Genomic DNA, 20,197 nt, shown 5'->3' on the forward strand with positions numbered 1-20,197 from the left:
ATATTTGGGACTGGTTTTGTTTTTCTGTTCAGCTGTATAGTTTTAGATTAGCCACAGTATTTCAAAATGGGACTGTTACTGTGAAGTCCAAAGACACTGTGGAATAGATATTTCATACACTTATTATGCACAGTAGATCAGAGAAATATGCCTCACTGACCTGCTATCACATAGAAATACATGTAAATTAATAAATTACTTTGCATAATGCAGGTTTAGGCTGCAAATACTTTAACCCTTTAGAACGACCAGTGATAAGCATTTCAGGTACTTTTTATTATAATCAAATACAAAGCCTTAATGCTCAGATTTAGTTGCATTTTGTGCTCCTTTTTTAGCCTGATCATTGTTTTCCCTGCAGTCTGAAATATTTAAAGCTAGTGAATTTCTGAGCTTGTAGATACTATTTGAAACCTAGTTCTTTCTGAAATATGTCTGTTGTAAGGTACATTTGGAAGAACTGATGTATCCAGAATAATCCAATACTTGTCCCCATCATTAATGATTGCTTACATCAATGGAAATAAAGATTTCTGTATGTTTTTTGTCAATGGAAAACAAATTATTCTGTAACAAACTGAGATAAGCTATCCAATATTTTTCTTGCTTGAAATAATCCCAATGATACTCTGAGGTAAAAGCTGCAGCCACAGCTCTCTGAGTAAAAAAAAGAAAAATAAAAAAATCTGCATTGATACCTGTTATTATACAGAATGCCTGCTTCCTACCTTTTATAAATGACTACATACTGACATACTGGTCTGTGGTCTAATTGTGCAATTATTAAACTGCAAAAACTGCCATTAAAAATTGCTCACAGTGGATCTCTGGACAGAACTATCCATCCTCTTGCAAAAACTCCAGAGAAGATTGCTGTAACTTTCTCTCTGAAAATCTGTCTTCAATGTGCAATATACACAAAGTAAATGCCATTGACAGATTTGCACAGTATTCTAAATGTGAGAGAAATCTCCAAATGAAAGGACAGAATTCCCTTCCTTTTTAAACCTTTCCAGGCTTAATCACACATCTGGGTTCACTGGGAAGAGCCCAACAGTCTGCAGTCTTTTACTTTGGGTGTTTCACTGCTGTAGCTAATTTTGCCCTAACAACCATGTTGGATACTGAGCTGTCCAAATCAATCACTGAACAGTTTAGTATTGTGCTTTATATTGCCACAAGGCTTCTACACCTGTCTCAAAGGAGACAGCACGACAAAAATATTGCTACCTTGAACTTTATTATGGAGTTGGAAAGCCAACTTGCTACTGGAGAGCCTAATTCAAGCCCTGAATTTTGTGTCATTTCCCTCCCATGCGTCTTCCCCTCAATCCTTCCTAGCCAATTCCTGCAACATTAGTTCGCTGCAAGCAAACAAATAAGCAAACAGATGAAAGCTGAAAAACAAGCATTAAATATTTAAACTTGGGAGTACTGCCCTTTTGGAGTTAGACCCCAGGTGCTTCAGTTGCAAGCCCTTTCCTTAGAAGATAAAGCATTTAACATAAGCTGACACTCAGACATCTCAGTCTCATACGCTGCCAGGGTTCCTCCTTGTTACCAAAAGAGATCAGATATTATTTTGCTAAGGGGACTGAAAAATGCTCTTGGCATTCAGAGACTTCCCACACACTCACTACTGACTCCTTGGACCACGTGGGTCCCTGAACTGGCTTTATGGAAGTTTCTCTGTGCTCTGCAATCTCATCATAAACTGGACTCCTCTCATTCAATACCAACATGTCACTGTTAATAATTCTGTCTATTCACTTCCATTGCAGAAATTCCACAGAAGTAGTGAGGAACAGCACCCTGCACAGCTCTATGAGTAGAGCTAATGACACTTCTTCTTTCATTCCTGAAATGTTAATTAGCCCATAAGTCTGACACTTGGTAATGAAATATTTATTTTCCTGGAGTAGTGCATGTAACTTAAGAATTACAAGTGGATCTAGATGTATTACTGCATATAAAAATCATTATTCTTAACAAGGTTGCAATCTACAAGGGAGAAACAATATATTATTACAAAGCACTTCCTAATTCCCATGGGTGAGTACCATCCATTTTTGGCACTTTGTATTTTGAATTTCGGACGAGCAGTCTCTGTTGCTTGCAATAGTTGTTTAAAACATAAAAAAACCCATGCCACAAAGTTTACATACTTTAATTCCAACCTTAAATTACATTACATTTCATTTTGAGTTATCAAGGATATAACCAATTCAAAAATATTTTCCCCCTTTGTGACCTGAGTATCTCAGAGAGTAGTTTGGCATCCTGACAAAAAACCGGATATGAATACCAAAATAATGGAATCATCATGTTGGACTCAAAGCACTGGGGAGGACTCTGAGAAACTGAATGGGAGAAATCACCCAGCATAATCTCAAAATCTGAGATGAAAATGACTACAAAAAGGGTGGAAGAATTGATTGCTGGCTAAGAAGGAGTGAAAGTGTGGAGCAAGGGTCAGGATTTCCCTTGGTGGAAAAGGTGCTCCTGCCTCACACCTAAACACAGCACCACATGGCTTCTGAGAGAACAAGAAACTTCATCACAGCCAGACCCAGTACACAGATTTGAGGATTTATCTGAAATTCTTCCTGAATAGAGATGAGGGAGATTTAAAGAAGTCAATGATAAACTTCTCCAGTGTGATTTCCAAATGGGGTGTCCAGGAATCACCTCTCATGTCATGCAAGTATGTCATGCACCCAAAACATTCAGGTTCTCTAGCGCCACACACGTGGTTCCAAAGATCAGCAATTCACAATAAATCATCTGGGGTGAGAACAATTTGATAAGTGATACTGTGCTGTGATCAGGTGACGCTGACAAATCACTCTCAGGCCTATCCTGCAGCTCCTTAGCTCTTCTTGGCTATTCAGCCCAGCATTTTTTTCCAATATACAGCTATAATTCAGTGATAAGTAAACACCTGCAATTTCTACAGCTTCCCTAATGAAATCCCAATAATTTTTACTGGTTGAGACTATTCTGCCAGAAGTGCAGCTCTTCTGAAAAGCAGTAGCATGGTGGCATTTACGTGAAATAGTTCCAAATGAGCAGAACTATTAACATATATAAAATCTATATGAAAACAAGATTCCCATACAGCAAATCATATCCAAAACAACTTATCCCACAGACCTGTCTTGCAGTGGAAAATGGTGGGTCTGAACTGAACAAAGTCAGTGTAACAAGACTGAAAGGAGTGGTTAAAATAATACCAGGACATGTGAAGCTGTCTGTGCTCAGTTTTCCATAAGGGAAGCTGCACTAAGACACTGAACCAGTTAAATAATGTGCATCTAACAAAAATAGAAATAAGATAGCTTGGTCATATTTAGCTTATTTGACTGTGATAACATCATTAAAGTTTTCCCTGATAAGACATACCTCTAAAGTAAATTGGAGTCACTTCATTTAAAAGATAACTGAACCATATTACTTCAGTAATATCATAGGAAAAAAAAATAATCTTCAGTGTGTAATACACTGCTGCAAAACATGAGTAAATATTAATTTCTCCATGTTCAACAGAATAAGACATGAACAGGCTTGCTTTTCAGCAGGAAAGATTCCAATTGAACATGTGGCTCACTTGTGTGTGGTTTTTATAGCTAAGAGATAAATTTGACTTGTCTGTTTATAATTGCTTTTTATAAACCAATTTAAATTAAGAATTTGTTCACTGGCTGTGAACATCCATATATTAACTTAAAACAGGATTGTTATCTTTGCTTTCACCGTGTAGTTTTACATTAATAGCATATGATAACCTTCTGAAATAAGAGAGTAAATGTTTAACACACACACATTAATAATGAATAGTAAGAAACAGAAGTGCATGAGGAACTTTTACAAGTACCAGTAGCACGTCACTGCATCACACCACAGGACTCCTCACACATGAGCTGTAGAATGAGATGTTTTATGCCACCTCAGCTAGGCCTGTATGTATTATTAAATTACCTTCCTAGTCTTTACAAGACTTAATTCCACATTCCTCATTTGTCTCCAGCACCTTTTTCCTATAGCATTCGTAATTTTGTCTTCGTATTAGATCAGCTTTATTCCCTTGTTTGAGAGTATCCTCTTCTACTTGTCCTACTTCTCATAAGGAATTATCCAATATATAAATAAAAATTTGCATCCCATTATTATTACTATCCTGTTGCTGCCCATCGAGTCATCAAACATGTTGCCAGACATGCAGGGGAAAAAAAAAAAACCCAAAAAAACTAACCAAAACACTCTGACTCTTAACCATCTAATTCAAAGAATTGCAACCAAGTCCCACCAGAAGGGTAAAGCAGACCCTTTCCTACAGCAAGTTTTTAATTTATTTGCAGCCAAAATGACACCCCCAAAAAATAAAGGTTTTTAAGAATGTTCTCTGTTGGAACTCATTTACCCTATCTGAGAGGGTGGTGCCATCTACATCTACAACCAAAGCATAGCACAGTAAAAATATTATTATTAAACATTAACAGCATTGCAGAGTTACTCCAGATTCTGTGACAGCAAATAGGGTTTGAAACACATGAAGACAAAAAATAAGTTCACCCTGTGGGTTGCTTTAGAAGCTGAACCTTAGTGATGTCAAGAGGACACAATTTCTTCACATTTAACTGAAAAGGACAGTGGCTGTTCTGATCTTAAATATTCTCCTTTCATTTCAGCCCTTTGACCCCTCTCTCCTTCATTTTCCTCCCCTTTCAGTGACATTTATTGCTTTCTGCTTCTTCCTCTGCTGTTCCTGTTGTTGCTGGGATGCTGCATTTCCAGACAAGACTGGAGTGTGAAGGTACAACTGGACAAACAGTCTGGCCATGGTGAGTGCTCCTCACAAAACAAAGCTCCCTCAGTGTTCTCAACACTTCCATGCATAAAGAACATGGGAAATACTTAAAAGAATTCCAGCTGGGCTTTGCATTTATAATTAGGAGTTTCTCATGGCTGAGAATTGAATACCTGAAAGAAAAAAGTGATACTATATTCCAATTACAACTTAGTGGGGAAGAATGGGAGATATTTGGTTTGTTACTAGGTGGTGCAATTTATCTCAGATTCTTCTACAAATTCATAGCATTGACTTGGGATACTTTCTGAAAAACTCACAAGTTAAAAAAGTGGAATTGCTGAAAATACAGCTGAAACCTTTCTTCAGGTTAGATGTTTCAGTTATCTTATACATGTGTTGAGTAAAACATAACTGATTTTAAAAAATGAATTATTTTTCTTACATCACACTTTTAAGGCAGTATTGTAAGGCCTATTCAGTATCCATACCATAGTAAAAACTAGAGCTGCTAATTTTTAAATCAGCAATACAATCAACATTGCCACCTTAACATTAGCACTGCAGTTACTCTTCAAATTGGTTGTATGAGAATCAACATATTAAACATTTCCATATTCTAATTTATATACTTACCTGTGCTCACCCTTGGAGGGAATCAAATCATCTGCACAACATTTCACCCTAAAGAATGTTGACAATCTTCAAATTTGAGTTTTTCAATTAAGAAACCTCATACATTTGTTTTAAAAATCCTGATTAAAACTAACAAAAGCTCAGGTAAACTAGGCCTCTGAATAGTTTAAATCTCAAATTAAAGTAATAATAAATATTTGGCTTGATGCAATCTAAAACAAGCTTTTGGCTTTGAAAAAGTCATTTTAATCAAATCTCATCTCACCTAACATAGTTTTGGTCTTCACTTCCTATTCCATAACAATGGATGCTCTGCAAAAGCTCCAAGTGGAATATGTAGAAACAACATTTCCCTTGGCTCTTGCTTTAATATTAGTTGAGAAAGCACAGATTGACTTCACTTAACTGCAGCCACCAACCAGCTGCTTCACTGGAACTTCAATAGAAACAAAATTCTGAAAGCCCAAAGGACAGAGTTTTATTCATTGCTACAAATATTATTAATAAAAGGAGGATTACATTGTCATGATGATTACACCATTCAAAACATGAAATGTACAACATTTTACTCAGAGAATGACTACAGTTGAGGCTTTTTTTGGCTGATTTTCCAGTTAATATTGCTGTGAATCAAAGTCTCAGTGAGGCAGACAGACTTTGCAAAGGACACACAGCAGTTCCCAAAGCAGAGAGCTCAGTTTTACCACGTGTGCTCATTGCATCCCACCTCACCACAGAGCTATTGAAAACCCTACATTTGTAACACACAGGCAGGAACCAACTGAAATACAAATATTCCAATCTGAACACTCCTTTTCAACTTAGACTGTGCTTTCTAATCTACAACCACTGCTGCCTGGGCAATTTTCATTTTTGTAAAACGACAAGTGGCACTTCATTTTAGGTAAAGGTGAAGATCAAGTTCCCAACTTTATAAAATGCATCCCTCTCTAACACCAACTGGTGCATGCTGGTGTCTGACATTAGAGAGGAATGCTCACACACTGGAAAATAAATGGTTTTTGCATTTCAAGGTGACAAGTACAATGTCAGACACAATCAATCGATCACTGCATAATTATTATTGCAAATGATCCATATCCATGCTGCAAACCTTAAGGGGAATTTAATGAAGCAGGAAGCACATCAATAATAAGATCTACTTCAGTCTCTGTTAAATCTCACAATTCACAAATATGTTGTCACATTTTATCCTTCCTCGAATTCCTGTAATTATATTTGAGGAGAAGCTCACTGAAAAGTAAAATTCAAACATATATCACCTTTTTCCCTATAAAAGGAGTCCCTGTATATTATATATATATCACAAAGGATGAAATGTACAAAAGTCTACAAACACAACAATCTGTGAAGAAAATGTAGACTTAATCTGATGTATTTGGCTGACTTAAATCTGTGTTGTGCCCATAGAGGAACACACAGGAGGAACTGAAGAGAGGAACTCCTGTGTCCTGACTGCAATCCCTCCATGGCACTCACTGCCTCAGTAAAGAGTGGGAGTTTAACTTGTGGTGATAACAAAAAGGGACCTTGGTTTTTTGTCAGTTTCTGGTCTACCTGAACCAGAAATTAAATTGACAAACTGAATTGACAGAAATTATAATTGGGAATAAATTTTGTCATTTCTTCCAAGGCAACTCTGCCGTGTCTGTGACAGTGATCAGGAAGTGATCTCCATGTTTTCCTGCTGTTTCATGAGCTTCCTCACTCCAGTTATTCCCTTTCCTCCTCCCTCTCTGTCTCACTGACATGGAAAGTAAGAGGGAATTTGGCTGCTAGCTGGGTCCAGCCCATGACACAACTGCCATCCTGATGGGGAAAAGTACATCTGGTGTATTAGAAACCTTTGTAAAAGCAGTCATTTCTGCAGCAATGTTGGACTTCAGCTTTCTGGCTGCAGTAAGAACAGGTGGATTTCCATACTAGGCTATGACAAGGATCCAAACACAGATTCATCTGTTTGGCAAGGAAGGAATATCAATCCAGGAGCAGAAGGGGAAAAGGAAGTCATATGGAAAGACATCAAAATATGTGAACAGATACCCAGATTTTGATTAGTAAACATCCCCTTCTGTTGATCAAACTGTGAGACAGTGTAACTAGTTATAAAAGGTAAATCCAGCCTAGTGGCACTTGCACATCAGAGTGGAAAGATAAATAAATCTTGGCTTAGGGACTATGACAGCTTCTCAAGCAGGCACACTTCACTGGAATAAACATCCAAAAGGAACACATCGAGATATTAATCTCAAGACACAAACAAGGTTTCTCAACAGCCCAAAAAAGTCTTCAGGACTTGTTCATTCCTCTGCCTCCACAGCTAAGGCTGTTCCAACAGCAGCTGAGGTTCTGCAGCTGCAGCAGCTCAAACCCACCAGTCCCAGAAGTGTGCTCAGCAAGGATTTCCACTAAGAGATAATAATCATGGGACAATAGGAGGACTCTAACCCGCTCACCCAGCCCCATTTCATGCAGCCTTTGTTCAATTCTTTCCTCACACACATCCCTGCACTGATAAAGACACCCACGCAGTTCATTCAAAGCTCTGATGGAAAGCAATGCTATTAAGGGGGACATGATGGAGATAAGGTTAATTGGACAAGTGTAACTCCCTGCTAAAGGAAGGGGGAGAGCAGATTTGGCAATTAAACTATACAGAACATGTAATGCACCTTCAGAAGAGAGCAGAGCAAGTCACTCATGCTGCCTTACACAAAATGCATGGATTCTGCTGCAAGAATTGGTAGTGATAATAAACATATTATTAAGGCTAAAACTCAGTTTGATCCTGTTTAAATTCAGTTTTGTTAAACACTTATGTGCGTTTGCCTCTAAAGGAATGTACATTGCTTTTACAAACCAAAACTGGCTCGCTTGCCTGTCTGCAGTGCTGGACATAACAGAGCATCATCCTGATTTGTTCTCTTGCCATTCCTACCCCACACCAATAACAGAATGGTGTTCTACAAAATATCACAGCAGGGCAAGAAAGCCCTTCAAGAACTGAACGTACCCGATGACCAAATGTTATTGTCAAATATTCTGCCTGGAATTTTGTTTTCTGTTTCATTTCTTCTTTCATACTAAAAAATGGTGATTTTGCTGAATGTCATCATGCTTTGCATGCTAGTGTCTTTTTCAGCTTTGTCATCACAACATGAAGTATTATACGTATGATTTTCAGGCAACCTGTGTGTGTGTTACAATAGATACATAAAGCCAGCCTACTGAGAATTGTCTTAGATCCTACCCTAACTAATTGTAATCCTATTTTCATTCAACACCTCTGTCAGTCCTTTTATTTTAGCCATCAAAACTGTAGATTTATAAATTGTAATACTTCACTATTCAAGTTTATTGAGCCAGGTACCCTTGAAGATCCTTACTATTCACATCAGCATACTCTATTATGAAATCATTTGTATTTTTCTGTGTTAATAATAAAAGGTACACATTTATTCAACATCAGTGGTCAGGCAGTCAGATGCAGAGGATGAAGCCGCATGTTTTATTCAAGGTCTCAGTGGAAAGCAGAAAGAGGATCACTGACTCTGAAGATATCTGCAGCTTTTCTGCTAATATGTTTGATTTTTCTTAACTAATAGGATCTAAATACTTTGATTACTCAATAATCCTATGCAATAAAATCTATACTGCTGAAGTGTTCCTCTGACTGTTTTCAGCACAGTCATTTATTCTTTCAGCTTAGCTCATGCTGGATCTCACTGTCTGCAGCTCTTTAAGCACAGTCAGCAGTGCATTTTGTCTTAGTCCAGGGTGTTTTTGGAAATCCTCATCAAAGAGAACAATCCTCTGCTTAATGCACACAATTTCAATGCTACAAAATACACAGTAGGTAAAGTTATCCAAAAGAATATAAGTATTGTATTTGTTCCTTACTGCAATTTAAAAAATTCTAAGGTTTTGTTCCTTTATTATTTTAGTCATCTTCACATCTGTTTAGGGTTCTCATTTCCTTTAGAAAAAAAGCCTTTACAAAGGTGTCCTGCAGCACTGAGTACACAAGGAGCACAAGTTAGGCTGGAAATGACACCCTTGTCTGAGCCAGGAGCAAGGCACACTCTGTGCTGCACACATTTGGTGCATAAAAACAGGCAGACTTTGGTCAGCTGAATAAAATACCATCTGCTTTTGAATATGGGAGCTGACACACACTCATATATGTGTATTAGGATGCCTCTAAATGGGAGAAGCACCAGAAATACAGCCGTAAAGGAATTTAAACTTCTAAATATCCAGATAAATTTGTGCTAGAGTCTGTTACTTCCTTTTCTTCCAGACTTCTTCCCAGATGTTCATTTAAGGAACATTTTGCTAATTCAGACAAATACAATTCTCTGTATTGGACCCAAAAGCTTTATTCTACAGAGTTGTCAAAACAGTGTCCTATTGCCAGAAGAAATTATCTTGTTGCTATTGCATACACATTTTTTTTCAATCTGTTTCTCTGTATCTGCCTACTCTAGTTTTGGGAAAAATACCAAATTTCATTTGCTGACATGCTTTCTGCCTTGTTTGATCAAGTATCATTCTGAAGCTGCTACTGAAAAAAATCTCTGCTAAATATACACAAAATTTCTGACAACTCATTCCCTATTATTAAAAAGAACAGCAGACTGACAGGAATGAAGCACTACTCTGACTAAGCAGACATTAATTAGATGTTTATAAAATTTATAAAACTGTATTATGGTACATTAAGGTAATTTTAGTACAGCATTGTAGCATACAACAAAATGTGGAAAGGTAACAATTTTTATTTTAAAAATGTATTTACCAATTATTTTGTTCCAGTTTTTTCTATTACACATTTAATTGCATTTGATTTTTTTCATGACATGCAGTAACTTTAAATGCTCAACTTCTAACTCAGAATATGAAAACTGAACATGAGGTTAGTGAGAACTGAACAACCAGATGGAAAACAGCCAACCATGGAACTGTTTGCAGCTGCTTGTGCTGTCATGAGGACAAACTGGGCTTATTTTGCAAAGTATGAAAAAGAGGAGGAGGAATAGTGTACAGAAAGAGGGGGTTTGGAAGGCTGGGGACTCTGAAAGATTGGGAGCAGCCTCAGCTCTCAGCCACCAAAAGTTACACACTGAGCACGAGTCAGCAACTCCAGAAGCCTCTAACTGCAAAAACCCAACACAAATATTTGCTACATTCTGAGCAAACCCCATCACCTTTGGGGAGGTGAGTTACACAGGAAATGGGAATGATCATCTGCAGTGGTCCAGGACACCCTGAGTCACTGCAACAATCTCATTTTGGGGAGAAAGGAGTATTAAAGTGCACCAGCAGCAGATGTAAAAGGGTCTGTACCCCTCTGAGAGAATATATTCCCCTTTGGATTTGCTACTTCCCAAATCAGTAATGCCTGAAAGCCTTCAAAGTTTCTTGGTCAGTGTGAACTCTGACATTGCTGAGCTCTGATTCCTACAGCACACTCTGATTCCTGTGCATAAAGTACCAGACCAAAAAAAGATCTCCTTTGTCCAGAGAAGGAGGAAAATATAAATACAAACATAATTTAATTGCTTAGGCTGTCAACAAATATGGATTTCCTGTGACAGGGTTAACAATACTAAAATCTTTCTCTACTTTTTGAAATGTTGAAATATGTATTTAAAGAACAACTCCTAACCAAGACTGTTCTAGTCAACAGACTGAATTAGTGTCTGTGCTCTGCATTCCTGCACAATGCCTTAAGTTAGCTAAACATGTTCAGCTTTCAATAAAAGGAACTTGACACCACTGTCATCAGTAGAATTTAAAAAAAAGGCATCAAACTGTTCCAGGATAATGTAAGTAAGACATTAGAGAATAGGAAGAAAACAAAATTTTCTTTTACTTTGTAAATATCCAAAATGTTTCTACATTACAAATGAAACAACGGGTAAGCACTGCCACATAATGAGTGAATAGTCTGAAAAAATCTCAGTCAATGTAATAAGTTAATTTTAAGCCCTTTAAAAAGGGAGGATTACATTTTCACACAAGTTGGCTACTTTAAATTTTAATAATATTGCTGAGAAGCTTTTTATAATTACATAAAAAATTGATGTGATGTCAGGAGAAAGCACTCCAAGTGCTGCTGTGAGTTTATACCTTGCACCTACATCTACTGGAAGTCTCTTGTTTACCTACTGCATCTTTTCCATATGCTGCATCTTAGGTACCTATGCATGGCCACGTAATGTCTAGAGTTTAAAAGCCATAACATTTCAGGAAAAAAATAATCTATGAATACAAATCCCCTCTTTCCAAAAAAACCCACAAAGTTATAACATTCTGCTACAATTAAAATGTTTATTCTCTGCTTCTTCCTACTAATCTTGAGATTTTATACAAATAATTTAGACTAGAGAAGTTCAGTTGCAAATGGGAAGAAATACTCAATACCCAGGTGTAGCAGTGCCAAAAAAGAGAGGGACTGTTTAAAGAATTCTGCAAATCAGAAAACCAGAGCAAAACATGCATCATATAATGTAAGTAAAGAGGACTAAGTAAAAATAGAATGAACACACTTTTAAATGTGAAATATTAATTACTAAAACCTTTATATTAATTACTAGGAGCTTTGAAAACCAGGAACTGGAACCATCAGAAACTGCCTGTTACTATGGCTGTTTTGCTTAAAACATTTATATACATCTCTGAAAAGAATAACTACAAAAGTTCATCAAAAATAAAAACTACAGCACACTAAAAGTGATAGAAATCTGCATAGTTACCTGCAAGAAAACGTATTTCACTGAATTTTCAAATTAACAATGGTTCCTAGGCTTGGAGAGGGAGAAGATCCCTGGCTTTTAAACCTTTTGAGCTGTGCCACAGAGAAACAGAATAATACACAATAATGCATGTCCTTTCACCTCAGTGTACATATTAGAAAGAAGGGCTTATCCTCACATATTTACTGTGCATCTCCTTTGGATGATGGCAACTCTAACAGCACAGCACAAACTGAGTGAAAGACACACTGCTGCAACTGAGGCATCTGATTTATAAATCTAAAAGGAGAATGAAACTAATCCTTGCACCAGCAGCTTCAACACAGAATGGTGGTAAGGGTTAAAAACCAGCAGCAGTCAGGGCTGCTGGTAAATGCACAGACACACGGGTGAAAATTCAAGGGACTTGTACTACAGAACCCAGAAAAAAAGGAAAAGACAAAATCAGCAGGCTCGGTGATTGGTGAGCTCCTGAAACGATAGCACAGGTCAAAGTACTGAAAAAACAAACTTAGAAGTCTACATGCAGTGCCTTTTGCACGGGTGACAGAAGTTACTAAGATATAGTGGAGGCTCAACAGAAATGAGAAGAAAGCATAAAGGGAGATTTACAGCTGAACCACGAGCAATTTAAAAAGAGAAGGAGTGATTACTGATAATATCCTGAGAATTCAGTGTTGATCCTCTGCAGCCTGTTTTGCAGGGGTGGCCCAGATTAGCTGCACGCCTGTCTATTTTTACATACATTTAAATTAAATAAATAAATAGATTGTCAAATGAGATTAGTTTAAAATATTTTTCCCAGAAGATGTACAGGCTTTGAAGAGGAACACAGAAAAGCTTTTAAGTATGCAGATTTGTTCACTGATTTCTTTGTGGGTTTGTTTTGCTAAGAAATAAAACATTCTGTATCAAAACCTGGATGAATACACAGGTTAATAGCTTTACTAATTAAAACATACATGCCACAACACAAAATTATTTTTAAGGTGAGCAGATTTTGCTGCAAGGAATCAGAACAATGCTGAATATAAAATCACAGAAATAGGAACACAGTATCTATTTCTTTATCTGCCGTTGTCAATTGCCAGAAACTTCAAAAGCCAAGACAGACTGTGACAATTAGTATAAAAGCAACTGGGTTAAGTAACACACATTAGAAGTTTTAATCACATTAAGATTGTTTCATTTCTTACAAAGAAAGCAAATTCTGAGCAGCCACAAGTGATGCAGCATTCGCTTTGTAACTGAACCCCACAGTGAATCTTACACAATTGCAATGCATTCTAAGGCATTGAAAAGAAAGCAGTGCACCCTGCCACATCCTGCAAATCACGAAAATAAATTCCAGCTTCATGTAAATGACCCGGTTTGTTTAAACTCTGCCTGGAAATGCAAGCACAGGTACTGCACCCCAGCCACGCTCCCCTGCAGCACACACACCTTCCATAGCACAAAACATGCTGCAACTACAGGCTAAAATCCACACTCCCAAAGTCCATTTATTAACAAAAGATTGACATGGAGAGAGACACTACCTACCCACAAATACATCATCATCTTGAAAGAAATCAAGGGCTCTGTCAGCAAACAGAAGTCTCCTTACTTCACCAAGTATGTCTGGAAGGAAAACTGAAAACAGTGGGTAGAAAATCTTGCCTTTTTTCTGTCAAGTCCTCACAGTTCTCTTCTTATACAAGGTATTTTTTTTAGTTTGTTTATGAGAACAGCATTCGTTCAGTGGCTCTTTCTGCGTGTGAAGTGACTTGCTTCAGGCTGTCTTTTTTCTTCCCTTTTTCTCCCTAACTCAGTCTGTCCTTTCTTTACTGTCAAGCTTGCTTAGGTAACAGTTCTTGGTGTATCTATTTAATGAGCAGGTCCGTGCACTAAAGGCAGCCAACTACACTGAAGGGGGGGGTGTGGAGAGGGGAAAAAAAAAAAGTAATAATAAATAAATAAATGGGAATATACCACTTCCTGATTATTATTATGGGATCTACAGACGCCCCCTCTGTAGGAATTTTATAGGAGGATTTCTAAGATGTCTTGAGGGAGGGGGAAATCCTCAGAGTGACTCTGGTGGCTCTCGAGCCATTACCTCTCCCTGCTGAAGGACCCAGTTCACAAATCCCGCATTTGAGAAATTTTTAAACTCAAAGCAAAGCTCCTACAGAAAAGAAAGGAACATGTACTGCACCCTGCTTCTCCTTTATCTCTTTAAATGTACTCCAGATAAAAGCTGCATCCAGTCAGGTCAAGGCCTTTCCCAATCTTATTACGCTCACACTGGAGTGTTCAACACACTTTTCTACAGCCATCTACTGTCTCCACAGTGTTATTGCTGCTCTTCCTGCTGCCAGCACCAGAAACAGGCAACACAAACAGTAAATCAGACCACAGCACAAGTGTTTGGGCTGATTTGATTTATTTTTGGTAGGATTTTTTTTTTTCTTACTGTAACAGATACTTCAAAATCAAAGTTATGACTGTGATTTGCATATTTTATAAAGGTTAATAAAGAGAACTGCATCTTTTGCTCTTTTTTTAAAGTTGAATGTATATTATGTAAATGAGTGAGCATGCAAGGGACTTGAGGTTTTTTGATTGACACTTGGACTTTTATCCTTTGCTACAAGAAAATACTTTTAACTCATTTAACCCATCTCATTAAAACACACAATACACTTAGTAAATTAATTAGCTTCATCCTCAGGTGAGAAACAATTTTAAAATGTAAAGGAGACAAATCTTAGTTACTTTTAAGGCTGAATTATTGGGTTTGAAAATCATGCCTGGCCTTGTGAACTGGTGCCTGCCACGCCCCGACCATGGCACATTTCGGGTACTGATGTGGAGAGCTATTCACACAGTCTCTCTACCAAATATCAAAAATCAATAATTACTAAAGAGATAAGGTATAAAAATGGTGATGGGAATGAGATTAAACAGAAATTTTGCCTTTTTAAATGTTTGATTATATATTTGTTATTTTTGGTCACAAACTTCTCACTTCTTAAAAACAAAAAAACCCCATTCTTTTTACCCAAAAAACTCCAATCCATTTACATATTCAGCCTGACCATACAAGGTAAAACATCACCTAAATAATTAAACTACATTAACTAAATTGCACCAGGGCAGGTGGCAAATGGAGAGGCACCTGCTGAAACAGCCCATAAAGAGGAGATACAGCAGCAAAGCAAGACTGGGGGGAGCAAACTAAAATCCACAGCACTAAACCAACTGGAATCTGCCACCAGGGTGAAGTCCAAGTAAAAATAACTGCAGTAGCACTGACAGTTCAGAGCTGATTAAACAGCAAAATGAAGCAATCAATTCATGTGGCACATCACACCAAGATTTCAATAGAGAAGGTTATAGAGATAAACAAATACATATACACACAGAGCTATTTATGCTTCATCTGTAAAATACTACAGCCAGCTAAAATGTTGTTGCCTCTTTTAGTGGAGGCAAAAGGCAAAGATTTAACACAGCAATTTCTAGAGTGATAATTTTTGCTGTAATGTGCAACAACAATAACATTTATATAAGTTTAGTGCAGTTTCATGATATAAAACAACTCCCTTCACCTGGGCAGATTACAAGAGGAAGGGAAAACCCTTTTGTTTGCAGTTTTGAGTTGTGTAAATGATCTGTCAGTTTAGCCACCAACACTCAGCTCTCTACCAGGCCTAACCCTGTCACCTTTAAGCTGAACACCTTCACTCCTTTAGTCTCCTGCACAGAGCACTGTGTTCTGTAGTCAGTTACACTGTAATAAACCTGAAATATCATGTTAGAATGAATTACATTATACTGGTTAGGCTGAAAATACATTTTCTGATAATGTATCTGAACATCTGCCAGCCAGCAGTTCTTTCTATCTGTGCACCTCAACTGAACACAGGAGGTTTTAGAATTTTCAAAGACTAGTTAAAGATTTTATTAATGTGATAAAAAACTGTGCACAGGTATTGCCTATAAATCACTTCTGTATCAAAATTTCCCTGTTTTGGAGCATAGGAGAGGCAGCATATGAAACTTCAGGGAATGATGTCCCAAGGCTTTCAACTACTCTCTCTGTATTCTAAATTCTCTTCATTATTAAATTGGTTACTCAGCCAATTCTTCACATCTTATTCCTCCAAAACAAGAGGAATAAACTGTAACGCTGCTGTACAATACCATTCATTTGAAGTGTTTTATTTTTCATACAGATATTATTCAATACTTTGTTAGATCAGCTGTAGTTCCTGTGCAGGTAGAAAAACGTGGATAAAAAATGACTAAAACCAGGTATATTACTCTGGTTTTTGCACCTATGGCTGAAGTTGAAGCTGAACCCTGTTTGCTAAGGTCACTTCTTACATGTTCTGGATTTGCAAACAATGTGAAAAAAGTAAATTGAAGGCACTGACCACAATCATTTTAACAAAGGCTGGTCTAAGAGAGCTGACATTGGGTTCAGGTCAAAGGCTATTGAAATCAATGAGAACCATGGTGTTCTTTTAAAAAACAGGCAGTCAGAAGCTGTGTTACCAATCTGGGTGTTTGCTGTGTGCTGCTGTAGTGGCTCCCAAAGATGCTCACATGGGGCTCTCAGGTGCTGTCAGCTCCAGCACCAGCACTGCTGTGTGAGCTTGTACCACAGCCTGAACTTTTATAATCAATCAGAATATCATTTATTTTCCATATAAAATCAGGAGGCAGTGGTGAGATATTAAGGGTAGATAAAAATACTTGGTAATAGTAACAAGGAAACAATAAAATTTGTACTCATAATTAATCAAGATTAGTTATATTTGTGATCAGCACATTCTTACTGGCACCTCAACAGTTCCCATTTCTAAAAAATCAAGCTCTAGATTCTAGGAGTTCCATTACCTTATTAAAGGACCATAATTCATAGACATATCTTGGCATATTTATTAATGACACAGAAGATTGGAAATAGCCCTGATATTGCTGCTTACTGCATTGGAAGATAAGAAAATGCAGACTAAGTTCCTCCTTTTCCAAGGGGTGTAAGACTCCTAGGAACTGCAGGAACATTAAAACAAGCTCAGTGCTAGATGGTATAACCTGTTTTTCTAGGTGCTAAGGGTATCAAAATCATAGATTTGACTAATGGACTGCAAAGACAAAACTTACTGACTTTAATGAGTATGTTTTCAACTAACATCTCTGTCCTTCCAAATTTAAACCGGAGGGAATTAACAATTCTTAAAAACCAAAAAACCTAATAAGGGAGGGAGAGAATGTGATGGGAATGATTACACTGCCATTACTGGTAATAAACTGGTTTCTTTTACTCAACTTCCCCAAGATACAAATTATGCACATGATACATGAGCTGCAACAACGCTAAAATCTCACATAATTTACACAGAATACAAAAAAAAATTGAAGTATTTAGAAGGCTAGAAATATTTGTGTTTGTGCTTAATTTCCACACCTTAACAGCTTCATCTATCACAGCTGTATATGAAATGAAAAACTGCAAATTGTTAGGTGGTATGGAACAAAACAAGTCCTTAATCTGCTCTTGTGTCTCTGCAGTTTTAAGGGGGTGGGTTTTGCTGTATTTTTTCTGGCTTCTGCTTTTTGGGTTTCAGCATAAATACAGAAGAGCAACTGAAGTGCAACTTTATGTACAGCTCTGTTGGTTTATAAACTGTGTTTTCACCAAATAGTTTTTGGTTGCTTTTTTTTTTTCCAATTTTCAATTAACTTCTATTGCTTTAGCCCTTCTGTCACTTTTGATGCAAGAAATTGGTTTCTGTGCTCATTTGCTCTACAACAAGGTCAGAATACTGTCCCAGGAAAGCCTGAGTAGCAATCAGCCAACAACTTGGTCATTAAAGCTCAGCAGAATTTCAAACCCCAGTCAGGATTGCTGGCTGAGATCAATTGTGCTCAGTGCACAGGCCAAGGGGACAAGCAGGATGGAGGCAGATGGGAGCTTCCCCCATCCCACATCCCATGGCACATGCACACAAATGATCATTTTCCACAGAACCAGCAGCATGAAACTTGGCTTTCCTTTTTCTTAGCACAGCAAGGTGATGGGAAGAAAACCATGAAGGGTCTGTCCCTTTGTCTGGTACCAACACTTCACTTGTGATGTGTCTGCCACAAAGCCTGTGGCTTTTTACTCCCAACACTCAAACATCCTGTCCTGACAGGACTCAGGGTAGCTAAGTGATTATAATTAAGCCAAATTATTAGTGATCATTGTTCAGTTGGTAACAGCTCAGTCAATCCACACCCATAATTTCAGTGGCAGGTGCTCTACTGCTGCTGCTTCTTCACTCTTTGGTGAGAACAGACTCAGCCAACAGTTCTGACAAAGAGAGCCCTGGCAGCCACAGGAAACCTCACATAATCTCTCCTGGTTTTTGGATGTCAGCTGGACTCCAGTTTCAGTCTGATCAGTGTTACTGTGGGTTGATGATGGATTTGAATTTACTTAAATAAGGTCTGTGAAGGAAAAGTTTAACACAAGGACAGTGGGATCAGAACTTACCCGCTGCAGGAAAAGAGTTTTAACTAAAATTCCTGAAATATTGGTACAGCTCTCCTCCAGTTTTCTGGACAGTGCCCAGGTGTGTGTGAAAATCCTGATTTTAGATACTCTGCTTATACAGCTCACAAAAAGAAACAAATCTGTTTCAGCATGTAATCATTCACACTTAAACAAAGCAAGCTGGATATCAAATATTGAATACTGGTAACAAGTGGCTCTCAATTCATCTGTTCCTTGAGAACTTAGATTGGTTGAATAAAATTGAATGAATTAAGTATCTCAAGACACTCTGGAACAGAAAAAGAAACTAATGTCATCAGTAAAATTACCTCCAGACAAATGTTTGCTTAGCTTTAGTCAACATCTTCTTTCCAGTGCCCATAAAGTCTTTGCTTCAAGAGAACACAAAGAGGACTCACAATCTTATAATGCATTTTTAAAACCTGGCAGAGAGTATTTCTGTCTTCACGGTAGGACACATAATTATATTCTCCTTAGAACAGACTAATCTGAAACCAACTATTGCTAACTATTATCTAGTAATTGAAACACAGGAAAAAAAAATCTCTTTTCAAGATATTACACTCAAATTTGCTTTGGGCAAAGATGTGCTCCCTAGTAGTGGAGGCAGCTAATCCCATTCCTCAGGTAACATCAGCCCCAGGCTGCTGCTGGCAGAACCATCAATCAGCTCTCATCAGCTGATGCAGGGACCTGATGGGCTGGGAGAGGGATGGCACTCAGATAAATAAATAAAACTTGCCACACTTGCATAATAAATCAACACAAAGTTGTCTCTAGGAGTTCTTTAAGTAATTGCAACTACTGTAAGGTAAGATTTTGTTTTAAAAACGGGAGTAGGGGTTAATATTTGGTAATCATCACTAATATGATAAAAGGCTCCTATTACCAATGACTTAAGGACTTCTTCCCTGTAATTTTCAGTTTATGAGTATATAAATTGCTTTGTTATTTAGTGCAGGCTCCTTAAATCCTGAAGTCTTTATGCACTGGATGATAACAAATGGATCAGTTTTACCACTTCTAATAGTTCAGTAAATCATGGAACAGCCTACCTTTCAGCAGAGCCATCATACAGAGCTTATCACAGCAAACCTATCAGCTGCTATTTCTGACTATATATCTGACAAAACTAATGCATGCTCTGTCTTCTCGTCTCACTTGTTTTTTAACAAGGTGAGAACAGCCTCCTAACTGGGGCTGGGTTATATCAGTGTTTTGATTTGGTGAGGGACAGGCACATCCACAGTCTGTGCTGAGCACACTTCTCCTGCTCCCAGAGCTGATGGCAGCACCACTGCATGGCAGCCCTGCCATGAAAAAGGTGAAAAATCTGCTCCTCTGCCACCTGAACTCCTGGGAACAGCACCAGGACCAACGAGGCTGGCCAGCACCTCCAGTTCTGCTCACAGTATCAGGAAGGCC

The 20,197-nt window shown here is 37.8% G+C and overlaps 1 protein-coding gene across 32 annotated transcripts in view; it reads right to left on the reverse strand.

Annotated features, from left to right (window-relative positions):
- The window catches only part of RBFOX1 (RNA binding fox-1 homolog 1), a 1,145,409-nt gene that overhangs the window by 327,674 nt on the left and 797,538 nt on the right, over positions 1–20,197 (reverse strand). Inside the window, exon 1 of one of the 32 annotated variants that reach the window (XM_039732163.1) lies at positions 13,765–14,045. The exons of the other annotated variants lie outside the window; for them this stretch is intronic. Within the exon in view, the coding sequence (XP_039588097.1) occupies positions 13,765–13,782 (18 nt within the window). The 5' untranslated portion in view covers positions 13,783–14,045. Of the gene's footprint in view, positions 1–13,764; positions 14,046–20,197 lie in introns of those variants that run through there. 32 annotated transcript variants of the gene reach the window in all.

This window comes from Passer montanus, unplaced genomic scaffold, assembly GCF_014805655.1.
Source record: "Passer montanus isolate IOZ18808 unplaced genomic scaffold, ASM1480565v1 scaffold8, whole genome shotgun sequence".
Lineage (NCBI taxonomy): Eukaryota > Metazoa > Chordata > Aves > Passeriformes > Passeridae > Passer > Passer montanus.